General features: G+C 40.7%; 1 protein-coding gene across 4 annotated transcripts in view; it reads left to right on the top strand.

Moving 5' to 3' along the window:
- The window catches only part of LOC124070958 (disks large homolog 4), a 59,780-nt gene that overhangs the window by 30,315 nt on the left and 9,828 nt on the right, over positions 1 to 19,637 (top strand). For 3 of the 4 annotated variants that reach the window (XM_046411333.1, XM_046411332.1, XM_046411330.1), the window contains exons 2-8: positions 1,066 to 1,227; positions 8,063 to 8,119; positions 15,439 to 15,492; positions 16,334 to 16,384; positions 16,547 to 16,671; positions 19,014 to 19,183; positions 19,349 to 19,485. In XM_046411333.1, the coding sequence (XP_046267289.1) occupies positions 1,066 to 1,227; positions 8,063 to 8,119; positions 15,439 to 15,492; positions 16,334 to 16,384; positions 16,547 to 16,671; positions 19,014 to 19,183; positions 19,349 to 19,485 (756 nt within the window). The remainder of the gene's footprint in view (positions 1 to 1,065; positions 1,228 to 8,062; positions 8,120 to 15,438; positions 15,493 to 16,333; positions 16,385 to 16,546; positions 16,672 to 19,013; positions 19,184 to 19,348; positions 19,486 to 19,637) is intronic. The other variant, XM_046411331.1, reaches the window with a different exon arrangement.

The raw sequence follows: 19,637 nt of genomic DNA, 5'->3' as shown, positions 1-19,637 counted from the left end.
CTGCTTTCCTTTATTGACGGCTCACTTTTTTCATTTTTACCCTTCCCCCTCACTTTCTCCTTTATCTTCATCTCTGTTTCACTCCCTCTCTTTCTTGCTGTCTCGGTGTAATGTGATCCAGGACCGATGCTGGCAGCCCCAACTGTGGCACTGCAATCTCTGCTCTGCTCTGGTTGCTAGGCAGCCCGTCCGAGACAGGGCTCGTTGATGCACCTCCCTCTCCGTCTGCCTCCAAAAAATTTTTCAAAAAAAAAAAGATAGATGGCAGAGTGGCGGAGCTGGCCATCAGGCCATCAGCCAAAATTCAGATGATCCCTCCAAAATTCCTCTGCTTTCAGAATGGGCTGCTTCACATCTGCAGTGCAGCAGAGCATGTTGTGAGCCTGGGGCCTTCAGGGGAGCACAGATTTGTAGCACAAACACAATGCTAACCCACAGGACAGTGTGGCAGATCTCCACAGTGATGCAGCCCACCTTCTGATGCGTTTGTGATGGAAAATGCTGTGTGCAGATTTTGTGTCATCACGCCTAGAAAGAAACCTACCATGTGTGGCTAACGCAGTGGGCTGCTGGCAGGCTGCCCAGGTGTGGGATATCGGTAGGGGAGTCAGGTTACTAGGAAGAAGCTGCATGATCTGCTACTGTAGAGCCACTATGAGTCACGGCTCTGGTTGCTCCATGTGGTTGTGGAGGACGATTACTTTGCTCAGTGCACAATGGCAATGTTTGAAGGCCTCTCATGATGTCTCCATTTTGCACTTGTAGGCGTCACACATGTTATGTGATGCACGAGATTTGCATATAGATGGTCTGCAGTTGGCTAAAGAGGCGTCTGTGATGGAAATGCTGCTCTGTGTTTTAAATGAATGGAGTTTGTCATTTACACAATTATGTTTAAAGGAGATGAAATATCAATGAAAGATTAAAATAATGAGGCTGACAGTGGATTCTCTTCATAATTTAAACATCATCAACCGTTAAAATACACTCAACCAATAGCTGCACCTCCTACATGAATCCTGCTAGGGCTAACAACCTTGTCTGTGTGTGTGTGTCTGTCTGCAGAAGTACAGGTACCAGGATGAGGAGACGCCCCCCTTGGAGCACAGTCCAGCACATCTGGCTCCAGGGAAAAGTGCCGAGATGCTTCATATGAGTGACAAGAACCTTGCTGCCATGGAGGCCATACATGGCTACACACCACATACACATATCTCTCCTGTCAAGGTAGGACACTCACACACACACACACACACACACACACACTCATTTATATCACTCCCCAGTCATAACAGCACAAAACACTCAGCTGTCAGCACATAGGAATGGGTTACTGTAATAAAATAAGCACACACTTGCTTCAGAAGTTACATTTCTCAGCTATACAGTCATAACTGTATCTTTACCGCAGTTCAGTGTGACATCGTTGAAATCATGAACCTCATTTTTAAAGAAACTGTGAGACACTCTAGATTAAGAAGAAGAATCACTTTATTGGCAGTATATACATTTTTACATACACACACTGAATCTTTCCTCTGCTTTTAACCCACCCTTGGTTGAATACACATGCAACACTCAGCAAATTACATGAAGTGAAACACACCGGAGCAGTGGGCTGCCACTGTCAGGCGCCCGGGGAGCAAATCTCTCAACAAATCTCTACAGTCTAATTAAGTCCATCAGATGTTTCACATTTTTGCTGCAGATCAAAAACACTTATCTTGAAGTGGAGAGTTGTATTGATTGGATCACGTTTTGAATTAAAGCAGAATGAGACAAATAATTATATTTCTAATTAATTATACTGCATTACCAGTTTCGCATTAAAACAAACACTACAGCTGAAATCCCCAGTATAATCACCAGACAGATAATATATTGTCATGGTAATGTAGTTTCTCTTATTTTAATTTGCTTCATTTAGAGACACAACATCTTCTAAGCTTGTTAAATTTATATTACGAGTTTCATTTAGCTCACACATAAGTGGTTCATTACTAGGGATGTTCCTAATGACTAAACTCCCTGATGTTTAAACAGAAAGTGTGAACTTAGAGTGGTTGAGAAGCCAAAAAATAAGAAAACGCTCAGAGAACAGACAGAACTCTAAAATTGTAAAGGTCAAATGTTGTTCAGAAAAATATTTTGTATATTATTAACCCCATTCTTAACATCAGCAGTTAGCTAGTCGGCAATGTGCTCCTTGTAGCAACACTCGGCACAGTCCTTGTGACTTGTGCTTCTTGTCTTTGATGGAATATTAATTGCGCACTGTTAAAAGTTCTTCAATGTGTCAACGTGAGAATCCATAACCACTGTCCACAAACATCTCTACAGTTCAACATTTCACCAATACAGTACAGCAGAGTGCTCAAAAAACTGTTTGGTGCCCAACATATAATCAGCTAGACATGGCTCCTTCACGTATATTAATTAAACTATAAATAACACTTTAAACAAAAATCTGTTTCATAATGAACTCAAGGCTCGACAGTGTAAGTCGACTCACACTTGCCCCTAAAAATAGATACATATGAATGGGAAAAATAATTTAAGAGCACAGTGTGCAAACAAAATTTACATCCCACCTATAATCTTCTCTATTTCATCTACAAATGCTTTGATGGGAATATAATGTATTTATGAAGAAATCCAGCCAATGGCACCTTGAAGTGTCAGATCAGCTTTACACTTTTGTGAACATGCATATCCAGTGTTTTGATATCAGAGCTTAACAGCATAAGGATCAAAGCACAAGTGGACACAACATGTACTGAGTAATGTGATCACCTGAACCATTTCAGAATGTGGTAAGAGATCAATTCGTCCAAATAGATTATAACTTGTAGAGAATTAGTTTCGCCGAGCAAGAATAATAACAACAAATAGCCTGACTGGCACATGCAGTTGCGAGTATAGAACCAAATAAGAACTGACTGATGTATGCTTTTGTTTTGAAAAAAAGTGCCAATGATTCATCCTGTGATCGAATGAGACAGATAATCTTTATTAAGAGTTGGACACTGGAGACTTACATATAGAGTTTAAGGCTAAGTGGAAAGAGTAATCCAGACGTGTGTGCAACACATACAGACACCTAACTGCTTTTACGGTATTCAAGACAGGCCTCACAAATGCAAAATCGAATGCAGAGAGACAAACCTCCATTAGAGCTCCATGATGAAGAAGGAGACTCTGACGCAGGGAACACATTATCTGCTGGTCACACGGTCAAAGGATACAGCTGACATCAGTAGGAATATGAGCGGAGTCATGTTGCCTGGAGTGCATTAACTAATACATACTGTAGCTACAAATGCAAGCAGGTGTAAGGTGTAGTGCTCACTCAATAAAGATCCATCTCATATGCCCACACGTTACTTAACAACCTCACTGACAGTTAAGACTCATGACTCCCTTTACTTAACTTCTTTGAGGGGGAAAGCGTTTTTCCATTCCCCACATGTTAGTACACTGAAGTCCCAGAGGAGCAAATATGTCCATTAAAATGTAGTATTTTAATAAGCAGGGAGGAGAGGCTGAGTCCCTTCGCTCCCCTCTCTCCGTTGGTTTGCATCTAAAAAGGATCTGAACACACCGCAACTTGAACAGAACGAAGAATGACCGGCTGACGACTGGGTTTTCATTTAATAGAGATTGTTCAAAAGGCAATAAGGAACACGGAGCGAAACAGGCACCGGCTATAATTTGACTGTGGCAGATTCGTCTGTCATGCCTCTGACTCACAGCCGCTTCAGAGTATGAATCCAGCAGCCACTGTAGCTGGCGGGGGTCGACAACGGAAAGGTGGCAGGTGTCGGTGTCTGTTAATTTGTGGGGTAGGTTTAGGGCAGATGCATTACAGCAGGAAAATATACTAAAAATGACATATTTTGTATTTTATTTTATACAACGGCACAGTTTTATACACAGACAATATACAGTGTTAAAACATAAGGGTAGACGTGCTATCCTTTTCTGACCTTTCTCGCTGGTACGATTAATTCTCTTCGTCCCAGTGGAGTTTGTCATCCACCAGCTCATGCAAAGGGATCAGTAATTATTCACAGCTGATGGGTGCATGATTTATTATGGTAATGGGGATGGAGACCTGTTCCTTTCCCTGAAGTCCACCATTATGAGGTAATTTAAGTCTGTTTAAGAGAAATTTTAAAATGTGATATGTTCCCTCCAGTGTTTCAGATCCATTACATGACTCATTCAGTCATTTTCCCAAAGGCTTGTGCTATCAAAAAGTCTGACTGCCAGCAGATCTGGGAGGTAATAATTACATTGTAAGTATATGAAACAGCAGGTCGGTATATGAAATAAGTTGCCAGATAAATTGTCAAACAATTATCATGTCACCTCCTCAACAGGGAAAAAAATAGCATGCCTCTACAGATTATAGTATCTTCTTTTGACTACTGTCACTCCCACATAAACTGTCCTGCTGCCATAAATACTCACTCGCTCCACTTTGAGTAACATTGACCAAAAACTACAGGGCCCAGCTGTTTTAGGAAATGATGGACTTTTTTTAAAGAAAATGAATTCATGTATCTGTGGGGGCTTGTTCTTTTCATAGGATGTGTTGTGTGGTATCTGAAACTGATTATTTAATTTAAACAGGATGTGATATTTAGACTGACCTGCTGTGTCAGTAATAAAAGCGTGGGCAGTCTCCACTTACGCATCAAAATATGTTAGTAGGAGGCAAACACTTCAGTTAAGGACCTTCATCAGGCATCAAAAGTCGAAGATTTCTCAAATGAACAGAATGCAAGTTCCCCCGCAGAATGTTAATGCCACGTCTTTACACTGCCAAATCACCTTACTGGCTTGTCCATGATAGTCTTGACCGTCACTGTTGTGATTTGTGAATTTCCTTGAAATCAGAGGACAAAGTGCAATTTGCCGGATGATGTTTTTGCACCAGTGATAAAGGAAGAAGCAGAATCATCACCCCAAACCAAGCTGAAGAGGTCACAAAACAGCTTTTTTTGAATGCTCATCATCAGTCAGTGGTGTTGGCATGACATGACTTTGTAACCTTAATTAACTCCAAAGTCCAGATTATTCTTTTGTTTATCCAGCATGTTTCTCATGAGTCTAGGAGCTTTCTCAAGTCTTGGTGTTGTTGTACCCACCTACCAAAAATAAGGTGTATTAAAAATAAACAAAAAGAATTCATAATATAATAAAATATAAATGTATTATTACACATCACCATATTAAGATCTGAAACCAAACAAATGATTTGTTTGTTGACTTTGTTGTGTCAGCTGAAAATTTTTCTCCGTAATCAAAATTGCTCAACTATTTTCAAAATTAGTCAGATTAATCATAGAATTTGTTCCAAAATTATCTACATTGGATTTTGTTGACTTGGGGGGCTGTTTCTTGAACATACATCGGCGTGATATGAACTACCTGAAATGAGAGAAACCATCTTTGGGAAAAAAATATTTGACGTGTACTAATAGTTGAAGAGGTTTTTGTTTGGCCATGTCCAACCTGTTAACATGGAGAGGGAGGGGTTCGTGACCTATACTGCAGCCAGCCACCAGGGGGCGATTGAGATGATTTAGCTTCACTTCGGGGGAGTTCTCATGTTGTCCATCCTTATACCAACAAAGTGGGATAGTGAACACCTCAGAGACAATGCTATTAACACTGACTACATAATTTTCTACATTTAATATATTTTTTTAATGCTTCTTGTATCACAAACCGATAAATGTGACACAGAGAATCACCAAATTCAAAATATGCTTGAACTCTTTGACAGAGTGACAGATCAAGGATATGTAAGAATTTTGTATGGTTGGTTTTTCACTGTGTTGGATTCTTTATCACCAAAGCACTCTTATCGTCTCTCCAGATATAGCCTCCCCAGGTAATACTTGTGTAAAAAAACACTGATTTTATAAGCTTAAATCTTTAAGTCTTTGGAGATCAACCCCCTTTTACAAAAATTATATTCTTGTGCTCAGTATATTTGCAGATAATGATGAATCAAAACTTAGTGAGATACAATACTGTCTTAGCAGGCAATATGTGAGGAGGGGAAAAGTAACAAAAATTAAAATTGCAGCAACAATAACAATGTTACTGTTAAGACACCTATACTGCGTCAAAATTCTATCTTAGGGATATTTTTTCTCTATCACATGAAAGGGAGCATGTTGATGTTGTTCATGGTGTTTTGGGAACTAGGATTGGCCCTGTTTCTATTTCTGGAATACTGCCATTATTTATGAAGACTTGTGTTTCTCTTCATGGAGAAGTGAATGCACTATGAAGTATAAAGGTCTGGGCTCACTTAGTTCAAAGTGAATTGTTAGCCTCATATAAGTGGTTACAAAAAAATGTATATATATAAAAATTACTCATTCCGAGGCTGATGGACTAACACTGTTTGTCCAGAGTCATTTTGTTTTTTCCTGCTCAGCCTCGGTGATTGTGATCAAACTGTGTATTACAACAGGATACAAGTCATACAAGTCCCAACCTATTATGCCTGATGAGCTATAATTACATAATGTAACGTATTACAATATATTAAATCTGAGGTAATGATAATATGATACTGGTAATGATGATGAAGATAATGAAGGTTGTTGTGTTGCTCAATGCTGATGACAATCTTGATCAAGAGTTGTTGATGATGATGATGATGATGATGATTGGTTTATTTGCACTTTGTGTCACCCCTTGTACAAGTATTGATGACCTCATGGTGGCTCAGTTTTGACTGTTTTGGCTTTATGACCCTCTTGTTTACTGTGTGACATGGTAAGGTAGCTTCAGTGGATACCCTGGCCTGCATCAGTCCCATTTTCCCATGTCTTACTTTCACATGTCTTGTTAGTTCTTTGCTTTTCCTTCCCTGTTCCATACTGCACAAACTCCCTGCTTGTGTGTCACCAGAACAGTTAAGGACTTGTAAGAAAAAGGTTACCTGATTGAAGTCTGAGTTAAAAGCTCCACTCTTTGCTACTGTAACAACTACTGCCATTGAGCAATGCGCGGAAGTCCAAAATGTCCCCAGAGGAGCCATTAATAGGGGACGATGTCTATATTAAGAAAGAGAGGTGCACAGATAGTACATGTAAATACCAGGATCAGCATGAATCCACCACCCAGGTAGTCCTGCTTGGATCAACACAGCTGTCTCAACATTCATACTTTAATGATGTGCTTTGCTGCAATGTAAAACTTTTCCAGCGGGAGGGAAAGTGTCTCTTGACATGCAAAAATGCTGCATTGCACTGCTGCTGTTTGTAAAATTCATAGGCACTGGGTGTATTGTTTATAGCAGCAGCTTCTGCTGTGAAGGGTAAAGTCTATTCTGCTATAACAGACATAACAGTCCCTATTCAGTCCCTCTTCACTGGTCAACCAGTTCTGAATAAGCTGTCACTAATAAGCTATCGGAGGAAATGAGGTGCTGCAAAGTGTATGTTATGCTGTTTATTTTCTGTTCTGTTGTAAGACATTGTTTTTTAAATCTATGACTTACTACCTTTCAGCTAATGCATAATCAGATCATTTTAACAAATAAAGGCAAGTGACTCATTTGTATAATGGATGGAACAGTTTTAGAGGCCAGAATATCTTAAAATTCAAGTATGAAATGAGACTTTTATGCACAGCCATTGCTCCAACACTCTACTATATGCGCTTTACATTTTAACCCCCTGACAGTTGATGTATTAAACATTAAGGTATAATTACAGTATCATCTGTTGAACTGTCATATTATATATATATATTGTATATTATAAGCTTATTATAGATTATGAATATACTTCAGTATCAATATACATATTTGACAATCATGGACCTTATATCAGTTCTGGGAACCTGGTTTTGGTGGACCTCTGCTGTGAACCCAGGTGTGAATGCATGCCGGAAATGAACTTGTCAAGAGTCCCCTCTGCCAAATGAAATAAAATAAACAACAAAACAGAAAACAAAGCATTAGCCGCTGTTCTTCCCCTGTACCCATCTGCACGCCCTGCACAATTACCCTCTCCCTTCTGTTGTTTTGCAGCCTGTGTTGATGTCTACGGGACACACTCCAATGTACACCTCTGCTGTTTCCACACTGGTAAGAGCACAGCAATCCGTGCCGCCCCGTCACCCTGAAAAGTAACCAGTGTCATCATCCGTCGACATCATCATCAGTCTGATTTTTGTGTCCGCATTTCCTGTCTTTCCTGGATTTAGTGTCCCTCAATGTGTGATCGCAGATAGACGGCTGGCCGTTCAGCGCTGTTTTATCTGTACCGCCAGAATATGAGGTCATCTGTTTTCTGATAATATCAGTGTGTTCATACTCATTGTCATTCAAATCTCCTTTGTCTGACAGATTTGTTCCACTTGTACTCAGAGACTATTTTTGAGCCTGAAATCACATGGCTGGAGCTGAAAAGTTTTTAAATGCTGTGCTTCTGTCACACTATAATGTTGAACTCCTGTGACATATTCACACATACTTCTGTTCCCATGTTCTGACAAATCTATCACAAAATATGCATTGATAATCCTGCATCAGTGTAAATATGTGTAAATGGTTTTGCCAACACTGTTTTCTATAGAATCCATTTTTCTCTTCACACACAAAAATCTGTCCTGAAATATGAAAAATCAAAGGAAAAGTACTCATGATGCTGTGAGAAATCTCATCTTTGTGTCACAGCTAAAGCTTCAGTGGTATGTTGAAGGTGTCATATACAGTACATATACATAGCACAAGTGTTAGAAAGATGTAATCTTTTTTGCAGGGCAGACTGAAACCTGTAGGTGTCAGTGTTAGACTGTGCAGAGTGACTTTTATAACCTTGAAAGGATGGCTATGCTGCCTTCCCAATAAAGCATTTTTATGATCAGACAGGTTGCACTCGCCTCATGCACCATGAACTGATCAAACGATTTTGCCTGTCTGATATAAAAGACATAAAAAGGCAAAGGAATTCTTACTGAAGTGCCATTAGCTGTTCATTCCTACTTTACAAAAAACAACAAGAAAATGATCATTTATAAACATCTGTGAGTCAAATGGAATTAAATTATTTTTAGAGAGAGAAAAAACAGGGTCATTGGGAAAAGTGGACTGTAAAATCTCTCTTTCATGTTGAACAAGTAGTTACTCTTGTGACTATACATCATTTCTTGTCTTTGTCTGCTTGCCTCGACCTTGAGCACACCGCACCTAATAGTGCCTGCTTATAATTACACTGTTTAACATGTGGGACATTCTGCACCCTTCAGCAGAAAGTCATCATGGGGGAAAAACGTGTTTGTATACATTCCACCACACGGAAATACTTCATTCTGCGTATGCATGCATTCAATTTTCTAGTTACGTAAAGTGTTCAGTGAAATGCACCGCAGTATTGCCTATGTGTGTGGATGTCTTTGCAGCCAGCGTAGCAGCCGTGTGGTCGTCATTAATGTGTAGGCGGTGTCGTCAGTCTGTCTCTTTATTGCTTTAATGGTGTGGGGTTTGCCAGTACCACTACAGGCACCATTGATTTATGGGTAGGATTGTCTCTGGAAGCACTGCAATGGTTTGGCAAAGTAATAGGAGGTCTTTGGGTTATGTACATGATTTAGGGAAGAGGTGCTTTAGCTTGAAATGACATCTTTTTTTTAAAAAAAAAAGGACTTGGGGCATAATGTAATTAGAAATGATTTTTTTCCACACTGCAGATAACTTCTGATATTGATCTGTAGTTACTTTAATGCCTCTTCCTAACTCTTCTTCTCTATACGACATTATAAGTCTGATGTACCGTGTCCTCTTCTTGCTGTGACATCATGTGCTGTTCTCACATTCAAGAGTTCATATTCTGTGTAACAGCAAACACAAAGTTCAAAATAATGCTTTTAAATACAATATATTTAACATACAAAGGTTTCTATACAAGGAGGCAAATCCATTATTTCCTCTCTAATCCTGAAATAATAGTGTTAATAAAAGGGGTTGCTTCAAAAAAAAAACTAAGGTTAAGCTAATGAGCAGAGAGTCTTAAAGCTTCAGTGCTGCACACAGGGTATTTCCCTCCCTTTGCAGTGAATCCCATAGGCACCGAGTTATTGAGCTAAGCTTGGCTGAATTCAGCATTCAAGCCTCACATGCAGACATAAAAGAAGGCACCCCCGAGTGTGTGTGACTCTGAGGAAGCGCCGATAAAATTACCACAATTACCCCCAAAACCATCTACGTCTTAAAAAATCTATTTATTCTCTACAGTCTGGATGAGGTTCACTCACATGTTAGGAGTGAACCTCATAACAGGAGTTATTGAGTTGAAAACGTTACGCACCACATTCGCCATTTATCCTTCACCTGGCGAGAAGGGAGCGACAACCAGCAGGCACAAAGTGCTTTCTGAAGACCCCCACTGCCCAGTTTATGTTACACTCTGCCTCTTCTAATGACAAAGGATGCCGATCACTTTCTCTCCTCCTCTAACCACAAAACTGCTACTATACATAATACGGTTCACACAAATCCTCTCAAGACAAATCAGCAATCCCCTCCAAGACGCGTCTGACAAAAAAAGAATGTTTTTAATGTAAGAATTCAATTACTGTTTTCTGTAGTGTTTCCCCAAGAGCTCTCCATTATAGCCTCCCCTTTCTGCTCTGTACTCTTGTCTGGTTGGGTTCTATCTTCATTTTCTCCGTCCTCCTTACTTTTCTTTAATAAATGTTTAAATATGTCCCTGCAGCTTCGGTGTAATTACAGTGCAGCAGCAGCTCAAGTCCTTTGGGAAGGAAAGGGGAGAGAGAAAGGAGGGGGGGTGGAGACACACATGCAAAAAGAGGAGGAGAGAGCTGTTCACGCTGAATGGCAGAGTAAGACAGATAGCCTTGCAGATGGAGGGGTGAGAAAATTAGATAGGTAGACAGAGGAATTTTATTTAACAAAATGAGAACGTCAGCTGACAGCTTGTCCTTCAGCATGTCCTTACGTAAGTCTCTTCGGTGTGCACGCCTCGGTGTGCATGTGTGTACATGTATAGTGTATATTACATGCCTGTCTATCCATCTGTCTGTCAGAGAGAGAGAGAGAGAGAGACAGAGAGAGAGAGAGAGTGAGCTATGAAAGAAGGTTTGGATTAGTAGTTGTGGCCTACATAAGGCTACATTCACAATTTAATGATTTATTTATGGACAAATGTTATTTCCTTTTCAAACATCCCACTTGATCCTTTACCCTCACAAGTGTTTTCTGTCCATGGTGCTGAATCCACTGACAGCAGGAAGACTGTAAGGCTTGAGCAGGACAGTAATGACAGTCCTGATGAAGTTTTAGTTAAATATTATGAAGGTTTGAGTTAATTATTGCCTCAAACTATTTTGATAAGACGAGGAACAGTTGTATGCATTTAAATCAAAGCAAAAAATCTTGTAATTTGCACATTAGAAATGAATTTTCTTTTTAGGGAAAGAAAAACTGAATAAGAAAAACAAAAATTGAATGTCAAGATATAGTTTTCCACCCTCGCTGTCACTACCGTGTTCAGGTTTCACTATTCTGAAAACCTGACTGTATGCAGGGGCTTACGGGCCTAACAGTCCCCTCTGAGCTTAAAGTGCTAGGACGAGTCATTTCAGTTTGAGCTGCTTGTCCTTCTAAGTTCAGCCAAAGTATAATTCCTCCCCTTCTCACATCACCAGCATTGACATTATACAGAGAGACAGCTAAGTAATTGCCATCAAACTTTCCTGCTCGCTCCTCGTTGCCTGAGCAGCGGGGATGGGAGGGGTACAGTAGCAGCAGTAGATATGAACTGCGTTCTCACCGAGCACAGACCAGTAGCAGGGAGGCACCGCCATCGCAGTCCACTGCCACGGATGACGAAGAATGGAAGGATCTGCTTGCTAATTTTTACTCTGCATGGGTGATTTCTGAGTACAGGACGACTGTGCCTCAGATAATAACGAGCCTCATCAGCGTTTAGTAATTTTTACAACTCGAGCCTTGCTTTGGAGGATTGCATTGGGCTTCCTCAAATGAAGTCTCCAGCACTGACTCAGAAAGAGGAAGGCACTAAGTGGGCTGCACTGTTTTCATGGTTTTGGATTTAAAAATGTTCAAAGGTGTATCCGGCATCTGAAACATGCATCTCTTCTATGCTATCTATCTATTATGCTTTATTTAGATAGAGAGAGAGAAGCAAAGCTGAAAGGGGATATGAGAAGTTAAAATTCATATCTTTTAACTGAGGGAATCTGGACACTCTGTGCTTTCTGATCAGTTGTTATGGCAGGACCTAGACCTAATGGCTCACACTGCAACAACGCTCTCATGGTATTGCTGAAAGCAGACGTTTCTAGAGCATACTCTGACTCTTGTCGATGCACATTTGGTGGGTGTGTAAGTTGCTTTGGGAGGTGAGGAGGATCTCAGCATCAAGTACTATTTGTAACTGGCCACTGAAGCAGAATGTTCATGTCCGTGTGGTACGCCAAAAAGATGGGCTGCCGGTTCCTCAACAATGTACGGAAAGCCAAGAAACATCGACATCACAAGATGGTAGGCATGTTTTAAATATCTTGATTCTTGTTGATATTATTTTACCTCGGAAATCTTTATGAAAGTGCTGTCATGCTTAGTGGCTTCAAAGTGGACAATGTTCGATAATGTTACTATGGTACTAAAGCTTTGTTTTGTTTATCTGTACAGACAGAAAACTGAGTTCGAGGCTATGACCACACATGAGGCCCATGATATATATTTTAATCACAGTGAGCCTGAGCAAGTGTGTGTGTGTGTGTGTTTGTGTATGTGCGCAAGAATAGATGTCTGTGAGTCCCCCTCTAATGGTGCGCACTTTCGTTTATTTAATATCCAGCAAACAAGGAGCTGTAGGTGGCCACCAACTCCACAGCCCCATAACCCACACACATGCACATATGCCACAAACATTTCCCTGTTTCTCCACAGATTTATACGTGGGATTTAATAGGAAGCCAATAACTGAGCAATGTGCATAATGTGACATCCAAATTAACCTCCGTCACATCCTGAGTAAAACCCACACAAGCACAGAGGCAGCTAAATCACCTGCCACTGAACCCTGACATGCACAAATAAGAGCTAAACATTATAAAACACTTCACACAAGTCTTTCCCTCTCATTTCCATTTCTTTAGCAGCCTTGCACAGCCCTAAGGTTCAGTCTGGAGCACTTGGTACTGTTATCTGTCTACCTCTGTCTCAGTAGTTTAGATACACACTAAAATTAGGCAATACCCATAATGCTTGTCTGCTTAACCGTTGCAGTCAAACACTTTTCCTTTATCAAACTTGTACAAGTTCTTAGTTTCACTTTGTGTATTCCAGCGGAGGTCGTTATCTTGCTTATTGACCGGATTGCTTTTACATGTAAAAGACTTTCTAGCTGCTGCAAGGTGTGCAGGACATGCAGCATTAAAGCCAACCTAATGCAACCTTTGGTTTGTATTCAGTGCCAGCTCACACGTGACATCATCTTTTCTGATGATATTGAGGGGGTCTTTGCACACTTCATCTCAACAGGAAAGGCAAGCAGCATTATTGGAGTTATTTTTCCTCCTTTGACTAAAAATGTCCATCAGACTGAAAGCGACTGCGGTGCACAGAATGAGTCATGAACCCCAGACAAATGTGCATGCATGGCACACCTGCACAGAACAGTGGAGACTGATCAGATTACCTGACAGACTTGTGATTCTCATATTCAGGAGGGAACATACAACACAGTGTGCAGCTATAGCTTTAACAAAGGCTGAACTTAAAACTGCCAATACTAACTCTATTTATTCAACTCTTAATGGAGAAAAGAAATTGATTTTAACACACTGCTTTGCTTGTTTGCTGCTCTGTTTCTTGCCTCAGTACAGTGCATTCTAGGACACCGAGACATATTCTTTTGAGGAGAAAATTATTTAATTTGACATCAAACAAAACACTGTGAAATCTGGGAATCAGTGTAACTACAAAAATCTAAATAAACATCCATAAATACATATTCTCGCTGCATATAAATCCATCAAGAGGTAAAGAAAGGTCTGTGTGTGTGTGTGTGTGTGTGTATGTGGATGAATAATGTTGGTGTGGATCGTTGGTGCAAAAATATAGGTGGGCAAGAGCAGCCAAACACTGCAAATCCTAACAACCCCAAAGTCAAGCGACTTGACAGAGCAGAGAGAGGGAGAGAGAGGACTCTGTCAAATCCCTGCAGGGAAACTGCCGGCACTGGGCTTAGATTTCTGCTGGCTACACTCATTATTTCTGTCTCTAGATAAGGATGAATTTGACGTAATGTTCGGCAACACCGCCCGTTGGACGCAGCTACATGGTGAAGCTCTGCACAGGCACAGTTACAATCGAACAGTGTGTGCAGCTAAAGCCCAGCTCTGGCATTTTGTGGAGGACTGGAGGAAGAGGTTTATAGTTTTCAGCTCATGTGGATGAGTACTTCTCTTCATAATGGCAGCTATCATTAGTAGCATTCAGCTTGATTAATAATGAGAAAAGGGGGCTCGGAGCACATGATGGTGGTGTAAAGACCAGGCTTTTGTTTAGCAGCAAAATTATTATGCTATTTAGCCTATATGCATGCATGCATGAATAACACACAAGTGAAATGCAGGTCTGGGTTAGCATCCACAGCAACACTTGCAGCATCTTTTACATCACTGTCAGAAGCAGCCTAAACCCAAACCATTTTAATGCCAAAAACTGTGGCCTCTTATCGACTTGCTGTCTTTCCCAGTCTTTTCTGTATCACTTTGTTCCTGATGAATCACTCATCAATACGTTGCTTTATGCTTTTCACAAACCACAGTGAATGCTGTATTGCTCTAGACAAAATCTTGATTGGACTAACTGACCATCATGCGAGCTAACGTTATAATGCTTGATGATAATCAGACCAACGGTCTATCTCTGTCTCTGTCTGTCACTGTCCTCTTACCGAGTTACTGTGTGTTGTCATGGTATGGCTGCACATGAGTCACTGAAGGGCTTGTTTCGAGACGACTGGTGGGCAGGAGGCAGACGCCCATGTCCACAGCAGTCACTTGTTAGCCATCCACAGCATCGCCCACGCATGCTATGCTGTAATTCAACCAGTAGCTACACCAAGATAAGGCACAAGACCAAGAGTTTGGACAAACCACGGGGGCTGGCATGAATCTGGGTGGATAATAACCAATGGCTCTTGAGCAAAGCTCTCTGTCCTTTTCAGCAGGGTGACAACCACAGCAGAATGAGAATAGTGTTATCACAGCTAAGAGCTAAAATGGCCATCAGTCTCAGCCGTGACTGTAGGTTTCAGGGAGATAGTGAGAGCTCATTCAGGAGCTGCCTCATCCTTGACTTTCTGCCATTATTTCTTAATAATGTTTCTTCTCTCTCTCTACCTCCAGGGAAACACTCCTCCAGTGGTGGTGAACACTGACACACTCGATGGCTCCCCATATGTAAGGATTATGTTTAATCTTCTCTTTATTGTCTTATTATGTCAGGCGCGACCACATGACTAACTGTCTTCATAATCAGCCTGTATTATCAGTAATTCCATTAATTTTCCCGGCGTCCAGGTAGGGCTTTGCTCATTGTTTTAATTTCAATGATAACAGTAATTCATTTGACTCCTTTTTTTAAAATTAAAATGAGGTTTCTCTCTTTTATATACATTTGACAAAACAGAAAAAAAAGTAATTGTGTTAAAAGTTGTTTAAAGTGAAATATCCTGGACATATTGTCCTGAATTGTGAGAGAGGAAGAGGAAGGCCTCCCATCATTCATAGACCAGTATGTTTGCATCACTACCGCATTAAGAAAAGTTGCTTTCTAGGTCAGCACCAAAACAGTGAAGTTCTTTAAACTCCCTCTTCCTCTGGGACTTGTTTAATTGCAGAAGTAAAGCTTTTGTGCAGCTAAGTTGTTCAGCCAGAAGGCGAATTAGACAAAAAAAGATAGTGCTGCTATTATAAACCGGCACCACACTGGTCCGCACATACAGTATGTCAAAGAGGAGCAATATGGTCATGGATCAAATTTAGTGGACAGAGCTTCTGGTTGAGGGATGCTATAATTTAATTTTGGTGACGATAATGATGCTGTGTTCAGCCGCTGATGGGAAATCCTCCATCCAGGACTTCATAACATAAGATGATCAAGCCTAGAGGACAAGTAATGAATCAAAATTACCTGTCTTTACAAATTCAACTCTTTTTGTTGCTTATATGTGATTAGTAATAACAGGTAATGATTGTATCTCTAGATGACATTGTATAAACTTACATCCCCTTCTGACAGGTGAATGGGACAGAAGGGGAAATCGAGTATGAGGAGATCACACTGGAGAGAGTGAGTGTGAGAAAAATGATCTGTTCAACTTGAATTTATGCCTTTACATGTTTACTCTTCTTCAGTTCTGGCATATTTATGATGGGTGGCATGACTGTCTCTGGTCTTTAAAAGCCCCTGATGGGAATCATAATGTCTCCTTGTTTGATTCTGACACTTCAGGGTAACTCAGGCCTTGGCTTCAGCATAGCAGGGGGAACAGACAACCCACACGTGGGCGATGACCCCAGCATCTTCATCACCAAAATCATACCTGGAGGAGCCGCAGCTCAGGATGGACGACTGAGGTGAAATCACACACACACACACACACACACACACACACACACACACACACAAAAACACACTACAATGGCCTGCATGAATGCATTCATGTTCCCCCATTGCAGAAACCAAAAGCCCAAGGGCTAACCAGACCAGGCTGTCCACATTTACCTTGCCTACTCTCTGCATCTCTGTGGACATTTCTTGCGACTTCACAGATTCAGGCAACCAGTCAGTTTTGTCCTAGCAATCACACTTAGAGAAAAGAAACACCCTAAGTAGAGCCTCACCCCTTCATTTAAGTGTTGCAAAACAAAACTACAGCCTCTTAAGTGTTCCGCCAGTTCAGCATCAAAATTACCTCACTGGGAACTTGCCTCTTTAATTCAGGATCTCAATGCCTCAACCCAACATCTTCTTCGACTTTCATAGGTGTTTATTTACTTTTACTGTTTGCATTTAAGGTTCAAAACAGCCTTGTACAGTATTTATGTTAAAAGATGTCCTATTTTGTATTCATTCCATGATCTCACTGTAAATATTTTATCCTTAAACATTTAGCAAATCTGTAGCATTGTATTCTAACCAAATAAACAGCGACAAATGACATCTTAAATTAAAGCTTAGAAAGATCAGGTTCTAAAGGACTCATTGCAAGAATATGTAATAATGTGTGTAATGTTTGTTCTCCCACTCTCACAAGAGGCTGCAGTGTAGAGTTTGTCTTTTTTGAATAAAAAGCTCCCTCTATGAACCATTGTCTAGATTACACTGCAATAAACATCATCCTCCTCTTTACAGTTGACCTATAAACGTCCATCTGGCATAACTTCAGAGTTTAAAATGAGCCTGGAGAGAATGCTCTTATTTGCCTGAATGCAGGGTTGTTTTTTCTTAGCCTATACTGTCTGCTATAAGCAGCTTATCTCAAATATCTTGAGGAAAATACTACGAACCTTGTTACTTTCAGTAGTTAAAAGATGGAATTCCTTGAAAACCCTTCCAAAATCTGCAATTTGTGAGTATAAATTCTGCGTTCCTTTTAGATGGTTTGGAGTCTCCATTTAATGATACAAAGACAGAAATGTTCTGTCAAGGTGATTCTTCCACATCAAGTGACTCAATGTCCGCTGTAATTTATTTGAAAAGTCAGAATAAAGAGTCCAGCGAGGGTGGCAGAAGTGTATTCTAATAGTGCTGATGTGGAACATTTTATACAGTACGTACATAAATTGTTCTTTATAGCTTAATAAAGGTTGGGTGTAATTTCCCATATGCTACCAAGAAGATAAAAGGAATGGTGCCAAAAAGAGTTGCACCTCACAAACAATATGCAGCTCAGACTGTGTAAAAATCCTTTGTATTTAGATGTCAGCATCTCTTGGCTCCTGTTGGAGTTGGCTGTAATGATGTATTACAGTTCAGTCAGGAGTAACTTAATTGAAAAAAAAATACTTAATCTTTTTCGACACAGTCTGAGGACACATTGAGATGTCATCACATTAAGGGTATAGTGATTCTGTGAGCTGTACGAGAATATCCTAACCCTGGAGGAGTCTTGTAAATGGATAGAAATCTGGATGGAAGTGATGGGGAAGGACCCCAGTGGATAAAGCCACTCTGGCTGTGATGACAACTGGAGGCGAATGGAGTGGAGAAGAGTTGCTGACAGCAGCACAGAGGTTGTGGCAAAATCTGACTGGTTTAACAGAAAGTGTGAACACCTTCAGCTGGCTGATTGAGTTGGAAGCGGCAAAAGAAGAGAGACAGCGAATGTAAATAAACAGAGCGAGCATGCAGACAGTGTTCCTGACTGAACTTTGGCTAAGCTTGATTTGTAAAACCTCTTGCAGCCCTCAAGAATTATTTCAGGCTTTCAAAATTTTACACACTATAAATTTCTTGGCTGTAAAAATCCATTTTAAACCCATGAATGGAACTGTGATAAGGATGAGGACCTTGGAGGAGGAATATGTATGTCTGAAAATAGCTATTTCATCAAAATCTTCTTGCATGAAAATCAGCTTCTCTTCTGCACACATGCTGTCACTTGTACTTTACATATCAACTCATCATTGTTTTCAAGATGGGTTAACACAAAGAGAGCTATACTGCAGCCAACTCTTGGGTTAGATCAATACCAGAAGGGTCTCTACCCTCTTTATTATTGAATACTGAGAGTTTGGGGGTGGGGGGGTGTCCATGGTGAAACTGAAGCCCCACAAAAAAGTGACAGCTGGAGATTGACTTCTTCTGACCTCTGGAGGAAGGTCAGAAGAGTCCTGATTACTTCACTGAACCTAAAACCTATGCTGTATGTTCCCTTTTCACTCCAACTCACTCTCTCTCTCTCTCTTTTTCTTAGTGTGAATGACTGCATCTTATTTGTGAATGATGTTGACGTGAGGGAGGTGACACACAGCCAAGCTGTGGAGGCCCTTAAGGAGGCAGGTGCTATTGTCCGCCTCTATGTCCTCCGCAGAAAACCAGCAGCAGAGAAAGTCACTGAAATCAAACTCATCAAAGGGCCTAAAGGTATGTGGAAGTGCAGACTGGTGTACAGCATCAACGCTTTTGTGTGGGCTTAAGGATCCTTTATACCGAGCTAAGCTGTGCCCTCTGGATTTAGCAAATCGGCTCTGTGTTAACCCCTACCTCTTTTGCTCACTCTCTGCCTCTCTCATCGGCCCCTGTTCTCAGGATTAGGTTTCAGCATTGCTGGAGGGGTGGGAAACCAGCACATACCAGGAGATAACAGTATCTATGTCACCAAGATCATTGAAGGCGGAGCGGCTCATAAAGATGGCCGTCTGCAGATCGGGGACAAGATCTTAGCGGTTGGTCACTCATGTGTAAAGTATACAGAGATGAATTCCCACACAAATACATATCACTGATAGCCTCAGTCTCTCACCTTTAAAGCACACAGACGCACATCCACACACATGCACACTCTCTGACGTATAAAGCGTCAAGATAAATTACAGAT

This window comes from Scatophagus argus, chromosome 14 (assembly GCF_020382885.2).
Source record: "Scatophagus argus isolate fScaArg1 chromosome 14, fScaArg1.pri, whole genome shotgun sequence".
Taxonomy (NCBI): domain Eukaryota; kingdom Metazoa; phylum Chordata; class Actinopteri; family Scatophagidae; genus Scatophagus; species Scatophagus argus.
This window is presented reverse-complemented; position numbering and strand designations above follow the sequence as displayed.